Genomic DNA, 23,688 nt, shown 5'->3' with positions numbered 1-23,688 from the left:
TTCATGCAAGTCTAACTGATCCCACAGGTAGTGCAGGACCAGGGCAACTCGTGGCAAAGGTGGAACAAGCTCCGATCACTAATCTTAATATTTACCCTTAATGCCAAAACACATCTCCAAGAAGGGGATGTATGATGTTTTGTATTAAAGGTAAGTGGCCACTACCCAGACCACCTTTGTTCCACCTTTGCCACGAGTTGCCCTGGTCCTGCACTACCTGTGGGATCAGTTAGACTTGCATCAATTGCAGGCGCGAACTTGACTTTTAGTCTGTTTGCTTACTTGGGAAATGGAGTAAAACCAGGTTTAAAATTACTTGGTATCTTTAACATATTTATACCCAAGGTAAAAATACTTTCTACATTTATATCTCCTCCAGAGATTTTTATTTAATAAGGTTTAAACACCTTATGGTAACTTGTTTTGGCGAAATACTTACAAGCTCTGTATGACTAAATCTTGGTATTTCTATTTCTAGCCTAGCTCCCACTGACGAGACCTCAATAAAGGTCGAAACCGGTCTGGGTAGTGGCCCCTTGCCTTTAATACAAAACATCATACATCCCCTTCTTGGAGATGTGTTTTGGCATTTAGGGTAAATATTAAGATTAGTGATCGGAGCTTGTTCCACCTTTGCCACGAGTTGCCCTGGTCCTGCACTACCTGTGGGATCAGTTAGACTTGCATCAATTGCAGGCGCGAAATTGACTTTTAGTCTGTTTGCTTACTTGGGAAATGGAGTAAAACCAGGTTTAAAATTACTTGGTATCTTTAACATATTTATACCCAAGGTAAAAATACTTTCTACATATATACAGGGTGTTCGGGATAAATTTGACATATTTATAATTAATTATATTTTTCCGTAAGTTACATGTATTAACACACACTTCTCTTCATTTAAAAGTTTGGACCCTTCTTCATTCATATACAAGATGTCAGAAAGGATGGATAGCTGGAACCCACCTGAATCATGGAAGAGAATAACTTGTATCATGATGATTCGTGCCCGCCATCAAAATAAGGATATTACGACTGCTGCCCAATGCTCCCTGAATACAGTAAAAACAATCAGGCATGAACTAGAGACTTGCAATGGTGACTACGAGGATGTAGCAAGAAGAAAGATCCCTAGCAGACGATCTGATTGCGTTCGTACAGCAGAATTCCTCGCAAATCTGCAGGAACAGGTGTTGAAGAACCCTGGCATTGGAATTCGGGCTTTGTTCGTGGAGTTGCTAACTGTAGTCAAGCCCTGGATAACAAGGGTAGCCAATGGTAGGCCGTATGTATGGCAGCAGGATTCGGCCCCTTGCCACACCTCTGGGAAAAGTCAAAAATGGTTGTCTGAAAATTTCTACGACTTCACCAGTCCAAATGTTTGGCCTCCAAACTCCCCAGACCTTAACCCCATGGATTATTTTGTATGGGGCGCAGTTGAAAAAGACACCAATCGCACTTCCAGTAATACAAAAGCCCAGTTAATGGATAAAATTAAAACAGTTTTTGCGGCCCTTCCCAGGGAGACTGTAGCATCAGCTTGTTCGAGGTTCCGAAGCAGAATTGAAGCTGTGATCGATGCTAATGGTGGTTATTTTGAGTAAATCTTGTTGATAGTATTGTAATTAACTCTGCCTGTAATGTTTTTTTGTCAATTCATTAAATTTAATAGATACAAAGAAGATTTTCTTTTTCCTTACGAAACTGTCAAATTTATCCCGAACACCCTGTATATATATATATACTGACATTGATATTTTCCTAATTACGAATCTGAAATTTATAATTCATCTGAAACGAATCTCTCTTATGTCCATCGGTAAAATTAGATTGTGTACTCCACATACATCATTATACATATATGCATGCTTAAAGATTGTCAGGACAACGCCTATGTTGACTATCGCGACCCTGGCGGATACATTTCTAGTGTTTCTGAATTGTCGGCTTTCTTAAGCGGTTGTTATAAATGTCAGTGATTATGCTTATTCCATTACAGGTGTAAAATATATGATTGCACATTGCGTATCAATTAAAGATACATCTAGTAACGGTAATTTCTTACTTGCGAATCTTTGGATCGTGATTAACTGATGTCCGGTGAGTCACCGCTGTGAACGTGTAGTTTCTCAGTTAAATGTTATCCGTTCCGAATTGAAAATTAATAAACCCTTTTTTTTTTTCTTCCATATTTCTCTCCCCTATTAATTAAGTATTTGTATTAGTAATACCTGGGTGTATATAAAATTGGGTTTGTGGCAGACCTCCTTTACTGTTAAGCTGAAAGGATAGTAAGAGGTATAAACTTTATCTGCCAAGATAAATAGTTAAAAGTGCAAGCGTCTATCATAACCGAAAACCAGGGAATGACAAAACGTTACGGCTACAATTGCGAGCTATGACTAACAGGAACTAGCACGGCACCACCGCTTATTTTAACGATAACTATTATTTAAAACTGTTGGACATCACCTTGTGGTGTGAGGCCAGGTCGTGATAACTGTCACTTTTACATCACCTCATAATCAATTTCGTTGTCTTCTGCTAATGGTGCATTCCACTCGCTTGTAGTGAGGAAGAGATGTTGATGTTAGTAATAAAAAAAAAAAAAAAAGAAGATATATCTGGAATTGGGGTTTAAGGACTTGAAGAGAAACTAAGAACAGGTAGAATGCAAGACTGGTGGGTAGGAAAAGGGAAGTGAATTTTCCAAAACTTCCTAATGGCAGTTGATAAATTTACATTGCTCTTACTGTGTGAATTGCAGCAGAAGGAGATGATTTAGATAGTAGCGTTACTGTTTCTTAGGTATAAAAACTGGTGTGTGAGTAGTCTAAAAGACAGGAGGTGATTAGTGGGCAGCTTTTATGCATATCTTAATGTTATTATTGTGAATAATTGGAAAGGGAAGATATCTTGTTTGCTGATTCTGAGTTAGAAAGAATGACTGCATTTTGACTGGATTTGGAATCTGGCTTTTATGTTGTTTTTTGCCCTGCTATTAATTTTGGCATGGTGGGACAAAATTAGAGAAGTGGAGTTGCAAGGGTAGCCATTGCTTTACAGGTTGCATCATCAACCAATTCAAATTGTTTTGAAATATTATATTTTGTTACATTGATGAGGTCACTTGAGAATTTTGGCCCCATTTATGCCGAAATGGATGGGATGTTGTAAAGAGGTAAAGAAGACTATAAAATGCCATACACCACTGCATGTTGCATTGTTCCAAAGATTTCAAACTAGTTCACTTATTACGTGATTCAGTTGCAAAAAATAGATGAAATCTCAAATTTACATTTGTGCATAAAAGTGAACCAAGTGCTGAAACAGTAGATTTGTTTGCAGTATAGAAATGGTGTGAGCAATTATGATACTGTTGATAAAAACATTAAAAATAATACTGACAGCATAACCATTTCAATTCTCCTCTTGCTTTCTCAGTATTTGACCCACAGGTATACATATAGTCTATATGCTTTTTAGTAAGGTTTAGTATTTACCAGCTTGGTTAAGTTGATGCCATACTGCAAGTAAGTTAGTTTAGTTTATGCAACATGAGCAAGAGTATTTAGGAACAAATTTTTTTTTTTTTTTAAATCTTATTAAAGTAGATTTTCGGATACTCACTGTTGACATAATTTAGAAAGGTCTCAGATTATCACTTCCATGCATCCATGTAGTGAAATTATTATTATGTCCTTGTATATTTGAATCAGATAGTTTTCAAGAGTCATAGCCAAGGATATATATATTGTCCCCCCAAATGCTCTACACATAAGTTAATGAAAGTCATTAACTAGAGTGGTGATATTGCTTTATGGAGGTACTTCCCATTTCATTTTAGTTTTGAACTTGGTCTGCATACTACTACTTGTTACCTATCCTGCAGAATGGAAGCAATGCTATATTCAGTTGTTTGTCAGAATTGTCTAATTTTGAAAAATCAGAGAAGATCATTAAAGCTAACTTTTGCATTACCACCACTTAATTCCTGAGCAACATTGTGAATTTCACAACTTCTTATCCACTGGTAATCTCTTATCTATGTCTTATGGCCAAGGTGAGTGGTTTGGAGAACCTCGTGGTTTGTTGTTGATATTTGATTGAGATTTTTTACTACTTCTCGTGGAAAGGCTTAGACGTTGGTTATGCATTTTTTACTAAGTAATTTAAGGAAATTACCAACGTCACTAGGATATACATTAAAATAAATTTTAATATATTTCAATATTTCGGCAACGTCACGTTGCCATTTTCAAGAAACTTAAGAACAAGCCACGTGCACGCAGGCACAACAAACAGTAAATTAGGAAGAAGCAGGAAGCTATTATTTCTCCTAAAGTCCTGATGGTGCCCCCCTAGCGGGCAGTGCTGGTATTCTTGGGTGATTGAGCTGAAGGTCTTCTGATGTAGGTTTCCCAAATTTGAGGCAATCTCATGCAGCCAAATTTGTTTCGGATTGTTTCTTAGGGCTGAAGCTGATTCCATGAAAAGCCTTTCATACTTGGGATTGGCATAGAGGCCCACTCTGCAAACTACTATTCTCTAGTCTGCATTCTGCCCTTTATAGTTTGGTGCCCAGATTCATCTCTGGTTGATCATTGTATGTCATGGTAGTCTCCATAGCTCAGTCAGTTTCGACAGTGCCCTTTGGTTCGAAAGACCAGGGTTTGAATCCCGTCCGGGATGCGAAGAACCTTTACAGGGCTTTTCAACTGATGATGAGTTAGCTGGTCTCATATGGAGGTAGAGGGTTTTTTCTCCCCAAAACTTGAGTTTTATGTTCCTCAGAATGGGCAAACCAGCCATTAGAACACATGCAATCAGCATACATAATACACTGGCCTCATAGCCTGAGTTGCTTTGGCTGTGAATCTAAATAAACCAAACCAAAACTGCATGTCATAGTAGACATTTCTTCATGTTCTATTTCTCTATTAGCATTGTGTACTGTAGTACGCTAGTGCTTAGAACGTTTACTCACGCTCTTCCTCCAGCACACACACCTCTGAACAGTGCTTGGAGTGTTTTAACAAGAATAAAACTGATTTTGTGCTTCGATTTATTATTATGGATGAGACTTGGATACACCATTAAACACCAGAATCCAAACAGCAGTCAAAACGGTGGACAGAAGCTGGTGGTTCAGAGCCAAAGAAGACAAATTAAGTTCCATCAGCAGGAAAGGTCATGGCATCGGTGTTTAGGGATGCTAAAGGCATTTTGTTTATTAATTATCTTGAAAAGGGTAAAACAATATCTGGGGAATATTATTCTGATCTTTTAACTAGACTAGACGAAAAAATGCATGAGAAAAGTTTGCAGAAGAAAAAAAATCATTTTTCATCAGTACAATGCACCTGCCCACAAAAGTATTTTGGCAATGGGAAAATTAAAGGATCTGTATTATGAATTGGTGGAACATCCACCCTATTCTCCAGATTTGGCTCACTCTAACTTCTCTCTCTCTTCCCAAAACTAAAACTCTTGCTCGCTGGTCAGCGTTTTTCTTCGAATCAAGAGGTGATTGCAGCTGTAGAGGGGTATTTTGCAGATCTTACTGAGAACCACTACAGGGACAGGATAATGTTGCTGGATTATTGCTGGAATAAATGTATTAGTTTTTAAGGCAGATTATGTTGAAAAATAAAAATAATTTTGAAATTATAAATTCGTTTTTTCATTGTTAGGCTGAGAACTTTTCAGATCTCCCTCATGTGTGTATGTGCGTGTGTACACATTTTCATGTGCCACTTTTCTGGTTGGTTTTGTAGAAAACAATTGTGCTAAATGCATAAAGACATATAATTAATACTGCTAATTGATGGATTTTCAGGCATTAGTTAATTTTCAATGCACTACTCCCTGAACATAAAAAAAAAAAAAAAAAAAAAAAAAAAGCAATGATTATGTTCTTCATGTTTGACTAAATTTATTATTGTAAAGATGATGGACTAATATAACTAGCTTTGATTGTAAAGATGATGGACTAAAAAACTTTGGAGCAGGATTGGTTCACTGAGAGGACTGAATCCATAAACCTGTCTCTTATAAATTAAAGATAAAAAGAAATTATATACTTGGTTTAATCCTTTAACCAAGTGTAAACAAACAAATGCATTTTTGAAAATTATGGAGGCAACTACCGTGTTTGAATAAAAACTTTCGTTTAATATAACTAAAATCTACAATTCGACGTTTTGACCTTTATGTCAAGGTCATCTTCTGGAGCGTACAAATATACACAAGAAACAAGCTATACTACAATCAAACTGGTTCGTTAAAGACACTGACCAACCGCTACCACAATTGTTGGCCTGACCTCTGGTGGAAAAAAAAAAAAATACAAATTAAAAATAAAAAATTATACATCAACGCTAGAGTCCTATTATTTGTGTTGTCTACTATATACATATATTAACATTATTCCAGCCAGTTGGAGTGGAATGGTTTCTAATACTAGCGGATTGGCTAGAGTCCTGACTTATGTTGAATCTTTCATATTAGGTTGGCTGAATGTGTGCCATCCAGATCCTTGGAATTTTCATACCATCTTTGTTATTGATATTTGGGTGGTTTATCAGGATTTTGCAGGATTCCTTAAATTTTCTTTCGTACCAGGTTTTTGTGCGGTGTAAGGAGCAGGTGCTTTTCCAGTTGATTTGGTATAAGGTGTTAAGTGCGTGGTCTGAGAGGCCTGCTTCACCATAATGGTTATATTTAATGTGTCTAATGTTTTCTTTCTTGCGTATAGGGATTGTCCATCCTGTTTCACCAATGTATGGTAAGTTACAGGTACAGCGGATGCAATAGACTCCAGGATGTGCTAATGGGAGGAGAGGATCCTTAGAGGAGCTGAATATGGTTTTAAGTTTAGTGGGTGGTTCAAAGGTGGCATTGAGGTTATAATGTTGTAGGATTCTGTTGATTTTTTCTGATAACCCTTTAATATATGGGATGGCCATGGTTTTACTGTAATCTAGATTCGTTTTTGTTGTGGTTTTATAGAGTATTTTATTGACAGTAATTTTGTTATAGCCATTATTTATGAATGTGTCACTAATGATTTTTAGTTCTTGTTTCAGGGCTTGCTGGTTAGAGTAAATAGTTGTGGCTCTGTTTTTAAGGGTGTTAATGAGTCCATATTTTTGTGCTGGGTGGTGGTATAATTCGCATGTATGTATTGGCCCGTGTGTGTCGGTTTTCGGTAGACAGTGAAGGATAGACTGCCTGAAGGAAGACGTGTAACTAGTGTGTCTAGGAACGGGAGCGAATTTTGGTTTTCGATTTCGATGGTAAATTGTATGCGTTCGTGTTGTTTGTTTAGGTGGCTGAGGAATGTGTTTAGCGTTTGTCGCCCGTGCGGCCAGATCGCGAACACGTCGTCAACGTATCTGAGCCAGACTGTTGGTCGTAGCGTGGCGGAATCAAGAGCCCTTTGCTCAAAGGTTTCCATGTAGAAGTTAGCGATTGGGGGGGGATAATAGTGAGCCCATGGCTGTACCTTCCTTTTGTAGGTAGAAAACATAACACTCGACGAAGATGACTTATTAGTCAGTTTTGATGTTTCTGCCCTTTTCACTAATGTTCCCATCAATGACACAATTCTCCTACTACAGAACAAATTTCCGCCCAACATTACGGCCCTCTTTGCCCACGTACTAAAGTCCGGTTACTTCGTGTGGCAAAACAAATTCTATCTACAAAAGAAAGGTACAGCCATGGGCTCACCATCATCCCCCCCAATCACTAACTTCTACATGGAAACCTTTGAGCAAAGGGCTCTTGATTCCGCCACGCTACGACCGACAGTCTGGCTCAGATACGTCGATGACGTGTTCGCGATCTGGCCGCACGGGCGACAAACACTAAACACATTCCTCAGCCACCTAAACAAACAACACGAATGCATACAATTTACCATCGAAATCGAAAACCAAAATTCGCTCCCGTTCCTAGACACACTAGTTACACGTCTTCCTTCAGGCAGTCTATCCTTCACTGTCTACCGAAAACCGACACACACGGGCCAATACATACATGCGAATTATACCACCACCCAGCACAAAAATATGGACTCATTAACACCCTTAAAAACAGAGCCACAACTATTTACTCTAACCAGCAAGCCCTGAAACAAGAACTAAAAATCATTAGTGACACATTCATAAATAATGGCTATAACAAAATTACTGTCAATAAAATACTCTATAAAACCACAACAAAAACGAATCTAGATTACAGTAAAACCATAGCCATCCCATACATTAAAGGGTTATCGGAAAAAATCAACAGAATCCTACAACATTATAACCTCAATGCCACCTTTAAACCACCCACTAAACTTAAAACCATATTCAGCTCCTCTAAGGATCCTCTCCTCCCATTAGCACATCCTGGAGTCTATTGCATCCACTGCACCTGTCAATTACCGTACACTGGTGAAACAGGACGGACAATCCCTATACGCAAGAAAGAACACATTAGACACATTAAATATAACCATTATGGTGAAGCAGGCCTCTCAGACCATGCACTTAACACCCTACACCAAATCAATTGGAAAAGCACCTGCTCCTTACACCGCACAAAAACCTGGTACGAAAGAAAATTTAAGGAATCGTGCAAAATCCTGATAAACCACCCAAATATCAATAACAAAGATGGTATGAAAATTCCAAGGATCTGGATGGCACACATTCAGCCAACCTAATATGAAAGATTCAACATAAGTCAGGACTCTAGCCAATCCGCTAGTATTAGAAACCATTCCACTCCAACTGGCTGGAATAATGTTAATATATGTATATAGTAGACAACACAAATAATAGGACTCTACCGTTGATGTATAATTTTTTATTTTTAATTTGTATTTTTTTTTTTTTTCCACCAGAGGTCAGGCCAACAATTGTGGTAGCGGTTGGTCAATGTCTTTAACGAACCAGTTTGATTGTAGTATAGCTTGTTTCTTGTGTATATTTGTACGCTCCAGAAGATGACCTTGACATAAAGGTCAAAACGTCGAATTGTAGATTTTAGTTATATTAAACGAAAGTTTTTATTCAAACACGGTAGTTGTCTCCATAATTTTCAAAAATACATTCGGATCACCTTGCAAGCCTAAAAGAAAGTAAACAAACAAAGTTTGCACCTGACCATTTTCAGGACTGGAGCAAATCAAGTATTGAAGCTAATGACTTCATATCACTTGCCTGAGTATCCCATAATGCAAAGCACATATCCTTACTGGTATGTATAATGCTATGCATTATGGGAACGGTCACTATCCAGACCGGTTTCAACCTTTATTGAGGTCTGATCAGTGGGAGCCAGACCCAGAGGTGATATTGAGATCTCATCAGTGGGAGCCAGACTAAGAGATGTTGCTAAGGTCGAAGTAATGAAGAAGTCATATTTTCATATATGAGTAGCCAAAAGGTGTCATACCTCATTATGACAATACTCTAGGTTAGAGATAGCTGTTGGAAGTTTTTTCATTTGGTTATACTATAAATTAAAGATACTAAGAAATTATATACATGGTTTAATCCTTGATCCAAGTGTAAGCAAACAAAGTTTTTGCCTGAACTATTTTCAGGACTGGGGCAACTCATATTGAAGCCAATGACTTCACATCACTTGCCTTAGTATCCAAAATGCAAAACACATATCCTTACAGGTATGTATAATGCTATTCATTATGGGAAAGGTTACTACCCAGACTGGTTTTGACCTTTATTATTTTATTATTACGTGACACCTCCAGGGAGTCCAAAGACTCATCGAGGGAAGGTACCTATGCTTCAACTCTCCGTCTCCACCACTCAATCCACCAACTACAGCTAAACACAACTATACCAATGCCATCTACCGCTCACCACCACAGACTATCACAAACATTCATGCCCACAGCAGAATTCAAACCAGCAGCCTTTTAGTTGGAGAGCGGCTACGCTAACCACTTGATCAACCAGGCTGGCAACTGAGGTCTCATCATTGGGAACTAGACCCAGAGGTCTTAGATGGAGGTAGCATGGTTCATCCTGCATTATCAAAATGGATAAATGACCACACACACACACACACGGTTGATGAAAATGTTATTATGTGTGCTTCGTTGGGGAAAAGTATAGTAGGATTGAAAGGTTTTAAAACTTGTACCTTACTATCATGCAGGGACTAAAAATGGATTATTTTAATACTTTGGCATTTACTGGTTTTGAGGTAATCCTGAAATCTTGCTTCAGAGACCAAACATGGGACTTTTTAAAGCCATTTGAAGTCTCCAATAAGCACAGTAGCAGTTTCACACAGGATAACGAAATTCTACTAAAGACATTTATTAACAGCAGCACAAAGACATTTACTAAGATATTTAATATATAATTTCAAATTATATATTAATTTCAAATATATAATTTCAAATCTCAACCCTATTGGTTTGAGAGCAGAAAACACTTAGCCATCCAGGTCAGCATTAATTTGAGAAGTTAGCTGAAGATTTTAAGCTTGTTAGGGAATATAACCGATAGAGCCTAGGGAATTAGATAATTAAAATTGATATATGCTCATTATGATCATTGATCAAGTACTAATTTAAAATTCAGAAGATAAACTCCAAATTGACTAACCATCTAAATGAAATAGCAAAAAAATTTAAAATGAAAATCTCTGAAACAAAAGCTATGGCAGTGTGTAGAAACACTATTCAAAATGTCAAAATTATGCTTAACAGTAAAATAATAGAACAAGTTACAGAATTCAAATACTTAGGAATAATCTCGCAATACAATACTGATTCACAATTGGAAGCAAGACTACAACTTTACAATAGAATGAATGGCATATTAAAAGAAAATTTGGAAAACAAATGACTAAAGAAACTCGATTAAGATTACATAATTTACCTCTAAACCATCTCTCAAATTTGAAACTCGGATTCTGAAACAAAGAAACAAAGATTGGAAGCAGCATAGATGAAGTTTCTAAGACCTCTCCGGGGACTCACTAGATTAGACAAAAAGAAAAACACAGAAATAAGAGAACAATTAGATACAAAAAACATCATACAAGAAATAGAAGAATATCAGCAAAATTGGCTACACCACATAGAAAGGATGAATCATAATAGGATTACCAAACTAGCATATAAATATAAACCTACAGGAAGAAGAGACTGTGGATGTCCAAGATTAAGATGGAAAGATCAACTCCATCTGCAGAGCAGGAACAGGATATAAAAAGCCTATACCTGAATTGCTTAGACAATGATGGCATGCACATTATGCATATATATGGTCTGCCACATGGTTCTGTGGCTTCTTCAAAGTTTTCAGACAAGGTATTTCATCATTGAAAAAAACTTGCTAACCACCAATCCATATTACTATTTGCTCTCATAAAATTTTTTTTTATACATCAGAAATGCTTGATTTTAAAAACAAAATTTGTGAACATCACTTTGAATCTATAGATATTCTAATTAGAATAAATAACTGTTCCATTACTCACTAATATCTCTGACTGATATCCTGAATTTATTTACATGAGATTTCCCACTAATTGTTTAACAGTTTGATATTTTAATTAACTCTGATTATTGCAGTTGTCAGCATAAACCATAATCCCCCCCCCCCACACACACACACTAAAGAATTTTGAACATCTACACTTCAACCCACATCCTGAGCTTCAAAACCAAATGACATTTTGAATGATGTGTCATTTAGTTTTGAATGACACATCATTTCTCAACAGAACCCCCAGGAATTTGTATGAAAAAAATTAATGCCACCTAGGATATAGTTTGCACTTAGAAACTAGCACTCAGATGAAGGCCTTGAATTCTTAGTTTGTTGGAAGATAATGCATGTGCACACACATACAGCATTATATTGATGCTTTATCTCAATGTCAAAAATTCAGTACTAAAAAGAATCGTATATTACTCGTCTATTGTTACAACAGGAAAAAGAACATGTAAACTATAATTTTCTCTGTGATGGTTTTATTGATATTGATATCAATCTGTATATAAATCTGTTCAGTGCTATTGGACAAGGGGTATTGCAGTTTATATATGGTAATGCCAGAAATATTCGGAATAAGGGCAAGGAGTTTTTGGCATTGGTTAGTTCAACTTGGTCAAAAGTTGTGAGACTTTAAATTAAAGATGCCAAGAAATTTTATTCTTGGTTTAATCCTTTATCCAAAGTGTAAGCAAACAGTGCAAAGCACATTTCCTTACATGTATAATACTATGCATTAAGGGAAGGGCTACTACCCAGACCAATTTCGACCTTTATTGAGGCTTGGTTAAACATATTCTCTAGGTAGATGTTAAAAAGACATGGGGAGCTGGGGCATCCTACTCTTTTATTGATGTTTACTTTATCAGTTATACTGTTGAATTTAATTATTGCTTCTGTGTGACTATAATATTTTTCTAAGAAGCTCAGGGTATCTGTTTTAATATTCTTAATAAAGTTACTCTATTTATTGAGTCAAATGCATTTAAAATCTATAAAACAGTAACAGATATTTTTGTTATGTTCCCAGTATAATTCTTCTAGTCTGAAGATCTGGGTCCAATGTGGAGCAATTCTTTCTGTTCTTCATTAAGAATGATCTCGGCTATGCTCTTTATTCTGTTCTGTAATACTCTTGTAAATGTTTTGCGAGCATGGCTGAGTAATGTGATTGGTCTATAATTTATACAATTTTTCTTATCACCTTTCTTGTAACTTGGTATGATAATTCCTGTTCTCCAATCTTCTGCTATTTCTCCTGTTTTAATGATTTTGTTGAAAAGTGTGGTAAGCAATTTTAAAGTTGTTTGCTTTCCTTCTTTCCAGAGTTCTGATGGAATTTGGTCTATCCCTGGTGCTTTGTTAGATTTCATTTGCTTTAGAGCATTCTTCACCAGATGGAAGGATCATTAAGGCTTCATGTCTTGAGTTAGTATGGGAGCTTGTTATTAGACAGTTATTGCTTTCGTTCTTAAAGGTTTCTTGGCAGTGTTCCATCCATATTGCTTTTATCATTTGGATTTCCTGTTTCCTCACCCTGATGGTTGATCATTGTTAGAGGTATTGGTGAAACGTTTTTTGTAATTTCTTTAATCGTGTTATATATTTTTGAGTTATGGCAGTGTTTCTCAATGTGGGGCGTATGCCCCACAGGGGGAAATTTGAATATTTTGGGGGGGCAATTAGAAAATGTACATGCACATATTTATATTATACTTTTTCAGAACTTGGCTGACTATTATGCTAGGGGGGGGGGCATCAAAATCTTTGAGACATTGAGGTGGGGCATGATCCAAAAAAACGTTGAGAAACCTTGCAGTTCTGGTGTTTATATGCCTCATTGCATTCTGCTTTTTTGTTTAGCCAGTTTGGCCTGTCTGCACAGTTTATCAGTTTTGTTTTTTTGAGTTTGTTTGTATTTTTTCTTGTTTTTTTTCTGAGGTATGTCTGTTTATTTTTGTTTTTAGTTTTCTTTTTCTTCACATCTTTCTAAAATTTCTGTTGTTATCTATTTATTATTGGGTCTTATAAATTCCTAAAGTTTCCCTTGCTAAGTTGATTGATTAATATTTCTTTTACTGTTTTCCAAAGATTTTCGGTTTCATATGTTTGAATCCTATTTATTTCTTCAATTTTCGTAGTGTAGTTTAAGCTTATTTGGTTATTTTTTCACTTTTCCATGTGGAGTTTATCAATTCTATTTCTTTCTTTTATAGCTAACTTTGAATTTTATCTGCATTGCTGCAGAGAGCAGTTCATGGTGTGTATCCAGCTCTAGGCTTTTGAGTGTTCTTATGTTTTTGATTGAGGTTTTCTATTTATTTCTAATTAGGATATAATCTGTACAATTTCAAATTTCTCTATCTGTAGAGGTTCAGGTGTATTTAAAACTAGTTCTGTGGTAAAACATTGTATTTGAGATTTCAAGGTTACTTTTAGAATTTGTTATACAGGTTTTTAAAGAAATAAATAAAAAATAAGAAAAATGCCTATGATAATTTTAATTAACATTTTATATAGCAAATAAGAAAAGTTTTATATAGCAAATATCTTAACAGTAGTATTACAAAGTGAAAAATGTATCAAATTTCTAAACGTATCAAATCTGTATGTCATATATCACTGTTAATCAAGGTGTCGATACACCATACCTTAACCATAATGTGCTGTCCCAAAAAAAGCACTGATTCACATAATACCTATCATACTTCTTCTTAAACTCATTCACGTGATGTTAGAGCACTCGCAGCTACCTCTGGTGATCCATTCCACTCGTTCACTACTCTCAAAGCAAAAAATCTAGTCACTACACAACACAAGGATGATCCCTTGTTTTCTCTCTCTACTTGTCATGTATTGAAAAATTTCTTTTGTGGCAATGTTATAGAATCCCTTCAATAGTTTATTATTATTATTCAGGCCTCCATGGAGTCAAAAGACTCATCGTGGGAGGTCCTTGTAAGGAAACACAAAGTCTATCATACCACTCCTTGAACTCATTGACCGTTGTTTCTATTCTGTCCCCCTCTTCTCTGCATGCCAACTAAACTAAACCCTGCAACACATACCTTAATTTGTCCTCATAAGGAGCATTCTAGAGACCTGTTACCAGCATGGTCACTTATCTCCAGGAAATGGAATGTGATACGAAGTATGTAATCTTTTCATTCCCAGTAGACCAAATCTTTCCAATGTGTTGTTCAGTATCTAAGAAATCCTTTGAGCTTTTTTTGGCAAGTTTTGCAATATATTCTATGAACTTCTGATTTCTGTCCACCATCACTCCCATCTCCCTAGCCTTATCAAATTCCTGTAATACAGTACCATCAATATGATATGGAGTATGCAATCCTTTCATTCCCAAGTGCATAACCTTACATTTTGCACCACATTAAATTGATAACCATTATCCTTTGCCCATAATCATCCTGTAGGATATCTACAAGATCTTTATAAACTATTGCCCACCCCAGTTTTGCATATTCAGCAATCAGCTTAATATCCTACCTTAAATCATTTCCTATATCATTAATATACAAATTAAAGAGTTGTGCTTACATCCCGGTATACAATTTCTCGGTATCTTTAATTTATAGTATAACCAAGTGAAAAAACTTCCATCAACCTTTCTCTAATCAAGAGTAATTTAATAATTAGGTGTGACACCTTTTGGCAACTGGAATAGGAAAACATGACTTCTATATTACTTTAACCTTGGTGCTGAAGAGGCCTCATTGCTATGAGAGGTTTTTTAAATAGTGCCATCCTCTTAATTCAATGTAGTCTTATAGTCAATTGCAGGAATGACTGGAGAGCAATCCCAGGCAGAGAAGTCCAACTGAAGGCAGTTAACCCAGATGGGACTAACCACCTGGGTATCAGTCATCTTTGTTCTTCGGTTTTTTGGTTGTTCATCTATATGAGATTGGTGAAAAAGGAAAACTGATAGCCTTTGGCTATATGATGATATAAACGATCCGAGGCCTTTTCTCTCTCTCTCTCATGCTATCTATCTGTTTTTTTTTCTCCTAATACTATCAGGCTCTCTTGCACCCCATATACTAACTACTCTATGCCTATGATGAGCAACCCTTTACTTTTTCACCTCAGTAAAGGTCGAAACCGGTCTGGGTAGTGACCCTTCCCATAATGCAGAGCATTATACATGTCCACAAGGAGATGTGCTTTGCATTATGGGATACTAAGGCAAGCGATGTGAAGTCATACCACCTTTACCATGAGTTGCCCCAGTCCTGAAAATACTTCAGGCTTTATCCAAGTGCTTACACTTGGATAAAGGATTAAACCAAGTATGTAATTTCTTGGTATCTTTAATTTAAAGAGTTGTGATTTTAGTACAGAGCTTCGAGTCACCACTAATTATCCTCATTCACCTAGATTCCACTCCACCACACACACCACTTTCTAATGTCTTTCAATCACCCTATAATCCATGCAATTAGCTTTATTCCCATTTACTCTAACTTATATAATAGTCTTTATCATGTTATTCTGTCAGATGCCTTTGCAGAGTCCAGCAGTGTCATGGTATTACCATTTATTTAGTCTTTATCCAATTCTGCTGTCATTTTATTATAAAATGTGAATATTACTAAGGGAGGACTTTTACATAGCTGTGTTGCTCACAATAGAGCAGTGTTTCCCAACCTGTGGTCTGGGGGGGGGTCCGCGAGTAATTCAGAGGGGGTCCGTGGGATAGTTTATTTTCATTAAAATTTATCTTATCATGTTGCTCACACCTGTTGTTCATACCTGGCCTAATTGATATGTTCATATTCTTGCAAATATCTCTATTTATAACAGTATTGCATTGTCATAAATGACACATTTAGTGTTGTAAAATTGTGATTTATTACTTCAGCTTTATGATATGTAAAATATAAAAAATTTCCATTTTTGATTTTATGGGGGTCGCGGTGAATTAGCATTCGCTACAGGGGGTCTGCGACTTCAAAAAGGTTGGGAAACATTGCTACAGAGTATCATATTTCTGTCCACCCATTCCTGTATTTTACCTTTAACTAGCTTTTCCAATACTTTAACCACCACTCATGAGCTACTAATGGGTCTTTAATTTGCTAACTCTGTCTTGGAGACACCTTAATATAATAGAACTATGTTACTCTCTTTCCTCTCCCTTGGAATCTTGCCAGAGCTGAGACCTAACAACTTTGTTAGAGGCACTGCCAGTTCTCTTGTATATTCTTGTAACATGTGAGCTAACATGCTGCCCAGTTCAACTGCTGTATTCACATTGAAATTTTTCCATATACCGAGCACCTCCAGTTTGTCCACTTCAATTCTCACATCAGTAACTGCATTCTTTATCTGGCAGATAATATACCCTTGCAAAGTGATCACTTAGTAGCTGAACTATCTCTTCTGCTTCTGTTACTTTCCTACCATTGGCACTGAGTAAAGTTATCTTTCCATAATCATTCTTCCTCTTACTTGCTACATAATGAAAAAAGCTCTTTTGGATTTACTTTGACCTCTTGAGCTAATTTTCTCTCATAATCAGGTTTGACTTTCCTTACTGTATTGGTTACCCTCTTATCTGGCACTTTGCATTGCTCATGAGCAATGCAAAGTGCTGGATAAGAGGGTAACCAGTAACAAATATTCCCTTTGTTTTACCATATAAAAAATCTCCTTATTGTTAACTCAATAATAACCTTTCAATAGCTTAAATATCTCGATCACATATCCCCTTTATTGTCTATCCACCAAATTCTGCATGCTCTTAGTCTGTCCTCGTAATCAACATTGTACAGTCCTGATATACTTTTTGTTATCTATCTTTGTATTTCCTACAAGGTTACTTCATCTCTTCAAACCCCTGCCACAAATTTAGGTGACAACTTGAAGCAGTGCCATAGCATAAGAAGCTACAAGGAAGGAATGTAACTAGTGAATGTGAAGTGATCAGGGATAATTTATGAGAAGCAGTATCGAACAGCATATTCGGAGTCAGGAAGATAAACCAAGCAAGGATTAAACGGATAACAGAAATCCAGGTGTTGTCTGATCCAAATTTATACTTTGGGGCCACCATTTTTATCCCTTTTCTTCTTTTCATGGACAGCTTCATGCTGAAACACAAAATGAGAAGCAAGAAATCCCATGTTTGGCATATTTCAAGATAACACATTTCGTTCTGTTTCGGAAAGATTTAGAGTTTTTGCCTTTTTCAGAAAATGCTATTATTTGAAAGAGCTGGATCTTGCTCCATCCTCCTTGGCATATCTCAGTGACTTCTTAATCAAGTTAACTTGACTTTTTTATAAACTTAATTCTCTTAATGACAGTGTAGTAAATCTTATCTCCAGAGCCTATTTTGTGCTCGGAAAACATGCTATCAGTGCATGTTTTCTTGCCAGTCTGTCTGTTTTTTCTTGGAAAGGGGGGGGTAAAGGAATTGTGCTATTTCTATGTGACACTGCTCATTTATTTTCTATTTAAAAGCCTTTATAAATATTCTTTCCCATTGTGGACTGAATTCAAACCCAGTGTGGTCAGTGTTCTCCCTCTATATTGCACAGCAATTCTCTGAGATTGCTTCCTTCACCTCTTCCAGTGTAACACCATTAAGTGAGTATGAAGTATCCCATCTGTGGATCCCAAATTTTAAAACCCATACATTTAGTTTCATTAAACTGATATCCCCATTCGTTTGTCCACTTTTCCAGCTTATTCAAATCCTCTTAAAGAGGATATGAACACTATTACTAATAATCCTCACAAGCTTCACATCATCTGCAAACAACTGAACAAATTCCTGTAGTCCTGTGACAATTTCATTTACACAAAGATTGATCAGCAGCAATCCCAGTACTGAACCCTGTGGAATTCCACTTGTAACCTTCCTCTTCTCTGCTGCTGCTGCCTCCCATATACTGATATCTACCAGAGATGCCAGTCACCATCCCAATCCATTATCCTCATATCCAAACCCACATGTTGCAACTTAAAAAACCAACTTGTCATATGGCACCTGGTCAAATGCTTTGAAAAATCCAAAACATAACAGTGTATGCCTTACCCTCATCCTTTGCTCTTCCACTCTCCATCCAGCAAGGATTACCTTGCTGGATGGAGATTGGAATCAGGTGTTCTTTTATTACTTCTATCATCCATTTGACTCTAAATTGCTTTATCTTCTTCACTTTAGGCATACAATCTGCCAATTCTGTTAACTTTTTCTTAAGTATCTCCCATGCACTAATGACTTCTCTTCCATCAAATTCTTTCATCCAGCTTGCATTGCTGCAAGCTAGTTTCTGAGTCTATGATAGTTGCCTGCTTATAATTCCACATAAATTCTTTCTGTTTTGAAATTTGCACATATCTGTTCATCCACCACATCAGGATTACACTTTCACTCCCACCAATGTGAGATAAGTATGACATCTCAGTCACAATCAGATCCTCGGATGCTATGACCAAATCCAAAACGCTTGTTCCATCAACCACATGCCACCTAGGACTCTGAAGAAACCAAAAATTCAGCTCAATTTTAAATTATGATTATAAAAATAATCATAATTTAAAATTATGAATATTTTTACAATTGTTTCTCTATGTTAGTATATTATTGATTTTGCTTTCATAACACATATGATTGGCACTTGCCATGTATCCATTATTCATATTTTCAAATGAAATGTAAAGCATTTGTAATTTGATGTACTTACTAGATTTTGATAGTTGTAATAATTTCAGTCTTCTTTTTGTAATTCACAATTGTTAAGTGTTGAGATATCTGTCATTCTTTGTAAGGACATTCTCTTTTTTTTTTGCTAACAACGACAACATGTCAGCCATTACTACCTAACTTCTCACTTGCCATTTACATGAAGTGCACATGGTCAACAAGAGATTGATGGGTGATTGACAGCTGATAGAGAGAGCATTCAGCACTGGTGTAATGAAACACAAGAGAGAAATCAGAAATTTGAGAACAATGTCCAGAGAATTTAATTTTTTAGGAAGTTTTAGGCAAACATGACAGTTGGAAGTATATATTAATAGATGATTCTAGAAGGAAATTGTAGCAATATGGATCCTTTAAAAGGAAGAGTTGAGACTGTCAACAAATGATTAGTAAATAAAAGAAGATATTGGAGTAACATTCTAATTCAATGTTTGCAGAAATGCTACATGGAAAATTTCTAGAAAAAATATATAACTATATGAAAGTTTTGTCTTCTCTCTAAAGGATGTCAGATCTGTTCCTATTCTATTGGCTTAACATCTCTACCTTGATACTTTTATTTATGAAATAGTAAAAGAACCCCCTCCCCTCTGGTAAAAAAAAAAATACAAAAGCTGGTGATTTGTACATCATATCAAACTGCATGAGGTAAGATTATTTATACTCCAATGAAACAGGAGGATGATTTAACAAATGTATGCAAGTAAGAAAATTAAAAAAAAAAATCACATAGAAGTGAAGTGGTAGTTTTATGTTTTCGGAAAAGGCTCATGCAAGAAACTGACTCTAATAAACACGTGTTTGTAGAAATTTGTTATGAAAGCAATGTTCAGTCTATTAGACATGATTAAATATATGTTAAATAACCCAGTAATAGAATGAGTCAGAGTGTGAATGATTTTATTCTTTTAAGAAAAGGAGATCTCTAAAGTGTAAACTTATTTTGGAAGGCCTTGGATTCATTTAGTTTTGTAGTTATTTATTTAATTTTATTTAAAATGTATATATTTTTTTATTTGATCTCAAGTCAATAATTTTCCGTATTCTAAAAGAAATGGAGTTAAAAATTATTGCACCAATTGGATTGAACTCTTATGTAATTACTTAACTCAGTGTAAATACACTCTTTACAAACATAAATGGTTCAGCTGACAGATTTTATAAAATAACTGAAACAGCTGATGTGACGTGATTAATAAAAAAAATAACACTGTCTTCTTTGCCCAGTTTATATCGCTATAGTTGAAGTACCCCATAATGATCACTTACTTTGCACTTGCCAAACTAATTTGCCTAAATATTTCCTGCTCATCACCAGTTATATTCCCTGATTCCCTGTCTATAGCAACATCCCACCAATATCTTGCCATATAAACATCTATTTCATACCATATTATATTCTCGAAGAAGCCATTAGTTAACGTTATCTCCACTATGATTTTCCACCCTGATGGGCACAGTTCATCTCTTATCATGAGTAACACTCTACAACCATATTGATCTTCCCTATTCTGCCAAAATATCCTATGCTCTTTGATTTCTATCCCTATTAGAACATCCTCCTCAGTTAACTAAGTTTCACTGATACCAACAACCTTTGGAGAGTCTGATTCAGTCAATGCCACAAACTCATTCCTTTTATTTCTAATACTCCTAGCATTTGTATATAAAAAAATCAATGCATTGGCAGTATTCTTATATTTATTATTGCTATCATCACACTTCACCTGACTCTGTAATATAGTGTACATCCTCTAATAAATTTATGAAACTAAATTATGACTGCCTGCCTGTGATCTGTGCTCTTCTCCTGGTTCCAATATAAGTTTGAGTTCTTTTTGCTTTCTGTGATTACTGCAATTTTAAACCTGCCTCTATTAATTTTGTGTAATTCTATTTCTTTAAAAGCTGTTCTGCTTTTGTTACAGGTCACAATATTTATTGTATATTTTTTTTTGTTGCATTTTTGTTTCACCATTTTTATTCCAGGACTGTTTTCCAAAAAGTTTCTCTTTGTGTTCCTTAGTTTCATTTTATCTGCATAGTATTTTGTGTATTTTTGTTATGCTCATGTAATCTGTAACATTAATTTTTCATTTTACAGAATTGGGATCATTCACTGAACTAATATGTTTGATTAGATCTATAACATTAATTTTCCATTATACAAAATGGGAATCATTCACTGAACTAATGTTTGATTAGATACCATAATTTTAAACTAACTTCTTAGCAGAACAGGCCTATCTGACATGTTAAAAATAATAATTTAACACATACATCAATAAATAACAAATCTTGATTTTTACATGTGTTAAACCATTATTCATATCATAATTTTAAAATGAAACTGAGTTATAAGTATTCAAATATAATGGTCATTTTTAGTAGGTAAATAAAATTTAGACTTTATGAAGTTGTGCTTACTAACTCTTTCCAGCTGTTAGCACACATTGTCCTTCTGAGCTGCATATTTGTCCTTACCTCTCCTGCATTGAGTTAGACTCTTCCTCTTTTAATCAATACCGGTGTCAGCATTGCAGGCAGCGTGTGTATGTCTGTGTGACATGACGTACAAGTTGCTTTGGCTCTTTTATTCCTGATTTCTGTTCATCATCTGTGGACTTATTGAGCTAGGGGAAGATAAGAACTTTTTACTTAAAATATATTTTAATACTGACTTCTTCATCTGAATAATTTTAAGTGGTTCTTTTCTTTTCTTTATTTATTTTTTTGCTATCAATGATGTATTATTTCAAATAAGAACACTGCCTGATTAATACTTCACCTTTTCAATTAGTTTTAACATTATGTTATTAGAAAAGCCATTTCAAAAATGATCCAGATGAGAGTTTGTTCATCACAAATAAAACAGGGTGCTACGAGAACTGTAAAGGAAAGGCCAACTCTCTGGCTGTTTGCTTCATTACGAGCTGTATGGAATCTTGCACATTTATTACATTGAACCATAGAGACAATATGTGATAGTAAATTCTGCATTGTCTAAATTTCAGTTAATTTTATTTTATTTATTTATTTTTATTTTATCTTGTTGCTTGTTTTGAACCTCTGATGAAAACTATTTTTCATCATGAGTATGTTATAACATTCAGAATGAATGAAATTAAGCTATTTTCAACATAGTCTTCCTCTGGTCTTCCATTATTGAAATAAACTGAATGTGTATGCACATTCTATACATGTAAGTTTTGATTTCAAGTTTCCATTATGGCACTTTTTCCTCCTGGGCTTCAGTGTTGTGTCCAACCTAAATGGTTGGGGTCACTGCTTAAGCAGTGTGATCCACCTGATTGTAAGTCCTAAGAACTTTTAAGAAATCTTTTTTCTATAAGTTGATTATTTATATAATACCTGTAATAGTTTTTTAGAATTTGAAAGCTTAAAATTTCTGCTGTTTGTTTTATACCTATTTTGTTGCCTAATAGTTTAAGGTATCATGTATTTTATTGAAAATTAAGTGATAATAATTTAACCCATATTTGTATGAAGTTTGGATGAGAAATTTTTAATATCCTTCTTCAGATCATTGTATTCATTAATGGGAAGAGATTCTGCATTGTAGAATTTTAATTTTGCAAAGATGCTAAATAACACAATCATTTTGGATTGTTAATCTTTCATAATGAACATTCTATAATTCACTCTTATTAGTATTATATATGGAAGATTAACTTAGTACCACTGCTGTATTATATTGATTGTTGTATTGTTCTTCTATAGATATACGATTAAATAAAACACGAAAGCTAGGAAAATACTTATAGGAACATGTTCATTTCTTAATAAACAAGGAACCAACATAAAGATATAATGAAAGAGAATACATTGAGTACTGAGGGATGAGTACTACTTACTGCATGTGTGTGTGTTTTAAAGGAAATGTGAAAAGTTAAGAATTTTAAGATTTGATAATAATTACATTAGCAGATCTAAGTGCAGGTGGTTGTGGAGGTAATAGTTTATCATCCTGACTATGGAGGCAGGCAGGTTTCTCATAGTATCAGTTATAGATTTATGTTGGTTGTGTATTGTGAGTCTTGAAAATGTAAAAGTTCCAAAGTGAATAATATAGTAGCCTTTCCAGAAGCCTTTGTGTTGTCTTCACAATTTTGGCTATGTGTCCTCTAAATTTCAGATCCTTATCCACTATCATCCCCAGATCTCTTATTTCCTCCACCTCCGGCAATATATCCTCACCGAGCATAAATTCTGCATCCCATTTTTGTTTTCCAAATTTTAAAACCTTACATTTTGCAACATTGAACTCGTATCCCCATTACCGTGCCCAATCACTCAATTTATTCAAGTCTTCTTGCAAGGCCACAACATCTTCACTACTCTTCATGGTTCATCCCAACTTTGCATCATCTGCAAACAACTATATATCTCCATCCAAATCTT

General features: G+C 35.4%; 1 protein-coding gene across 2 annotated transcripts in view; it reads left to right on the top strand.

The window, feature by feature from the left end:
* The first annotated feature begins 1,940 nt into the window (after nt 1-1,940).
* The window catches only part of stmA (Protein EFR3 homolog stmA), a 382,799-nt gene continuing 361,051 nt past the window's right edge, over nt 1,941-23,688 (top strand). For both annotated transcript variants that reach the window (XM_090409773.1, XM_090409772.1), the window contains exon 1: nt 1,941-2,100. In XM_090409773.1, coding sequence (XP_090265899.1) covers nt 2,094-2,100 — 7 coding nt within the window. In that variant the 5' untranslated portion in view covers nt 1,941-2,093. The remainder of the gene's footprint in view (nt 2,101-23,688) is intronic.

This window comes from Typopeltis vanoorti, chromosome 20 (assembly GCF_054136105.1).
Source record: "Typopeltis vanoorti isolate ZY-2024b chromosome 20, IOZ_Tvanoo_1.0, whole genome shotgun sequence".
NCBI lineage: Eukaryota > Metazoa > Arthropoda > Arachnida > Uropygi > Thelyphonidae > Typopeltis > Typopeltis vanoorti.
Note: the sequence above shows the minus strand (reverse complement) of the source record. Positions and strands in the feature narration are given on the sequence as shown.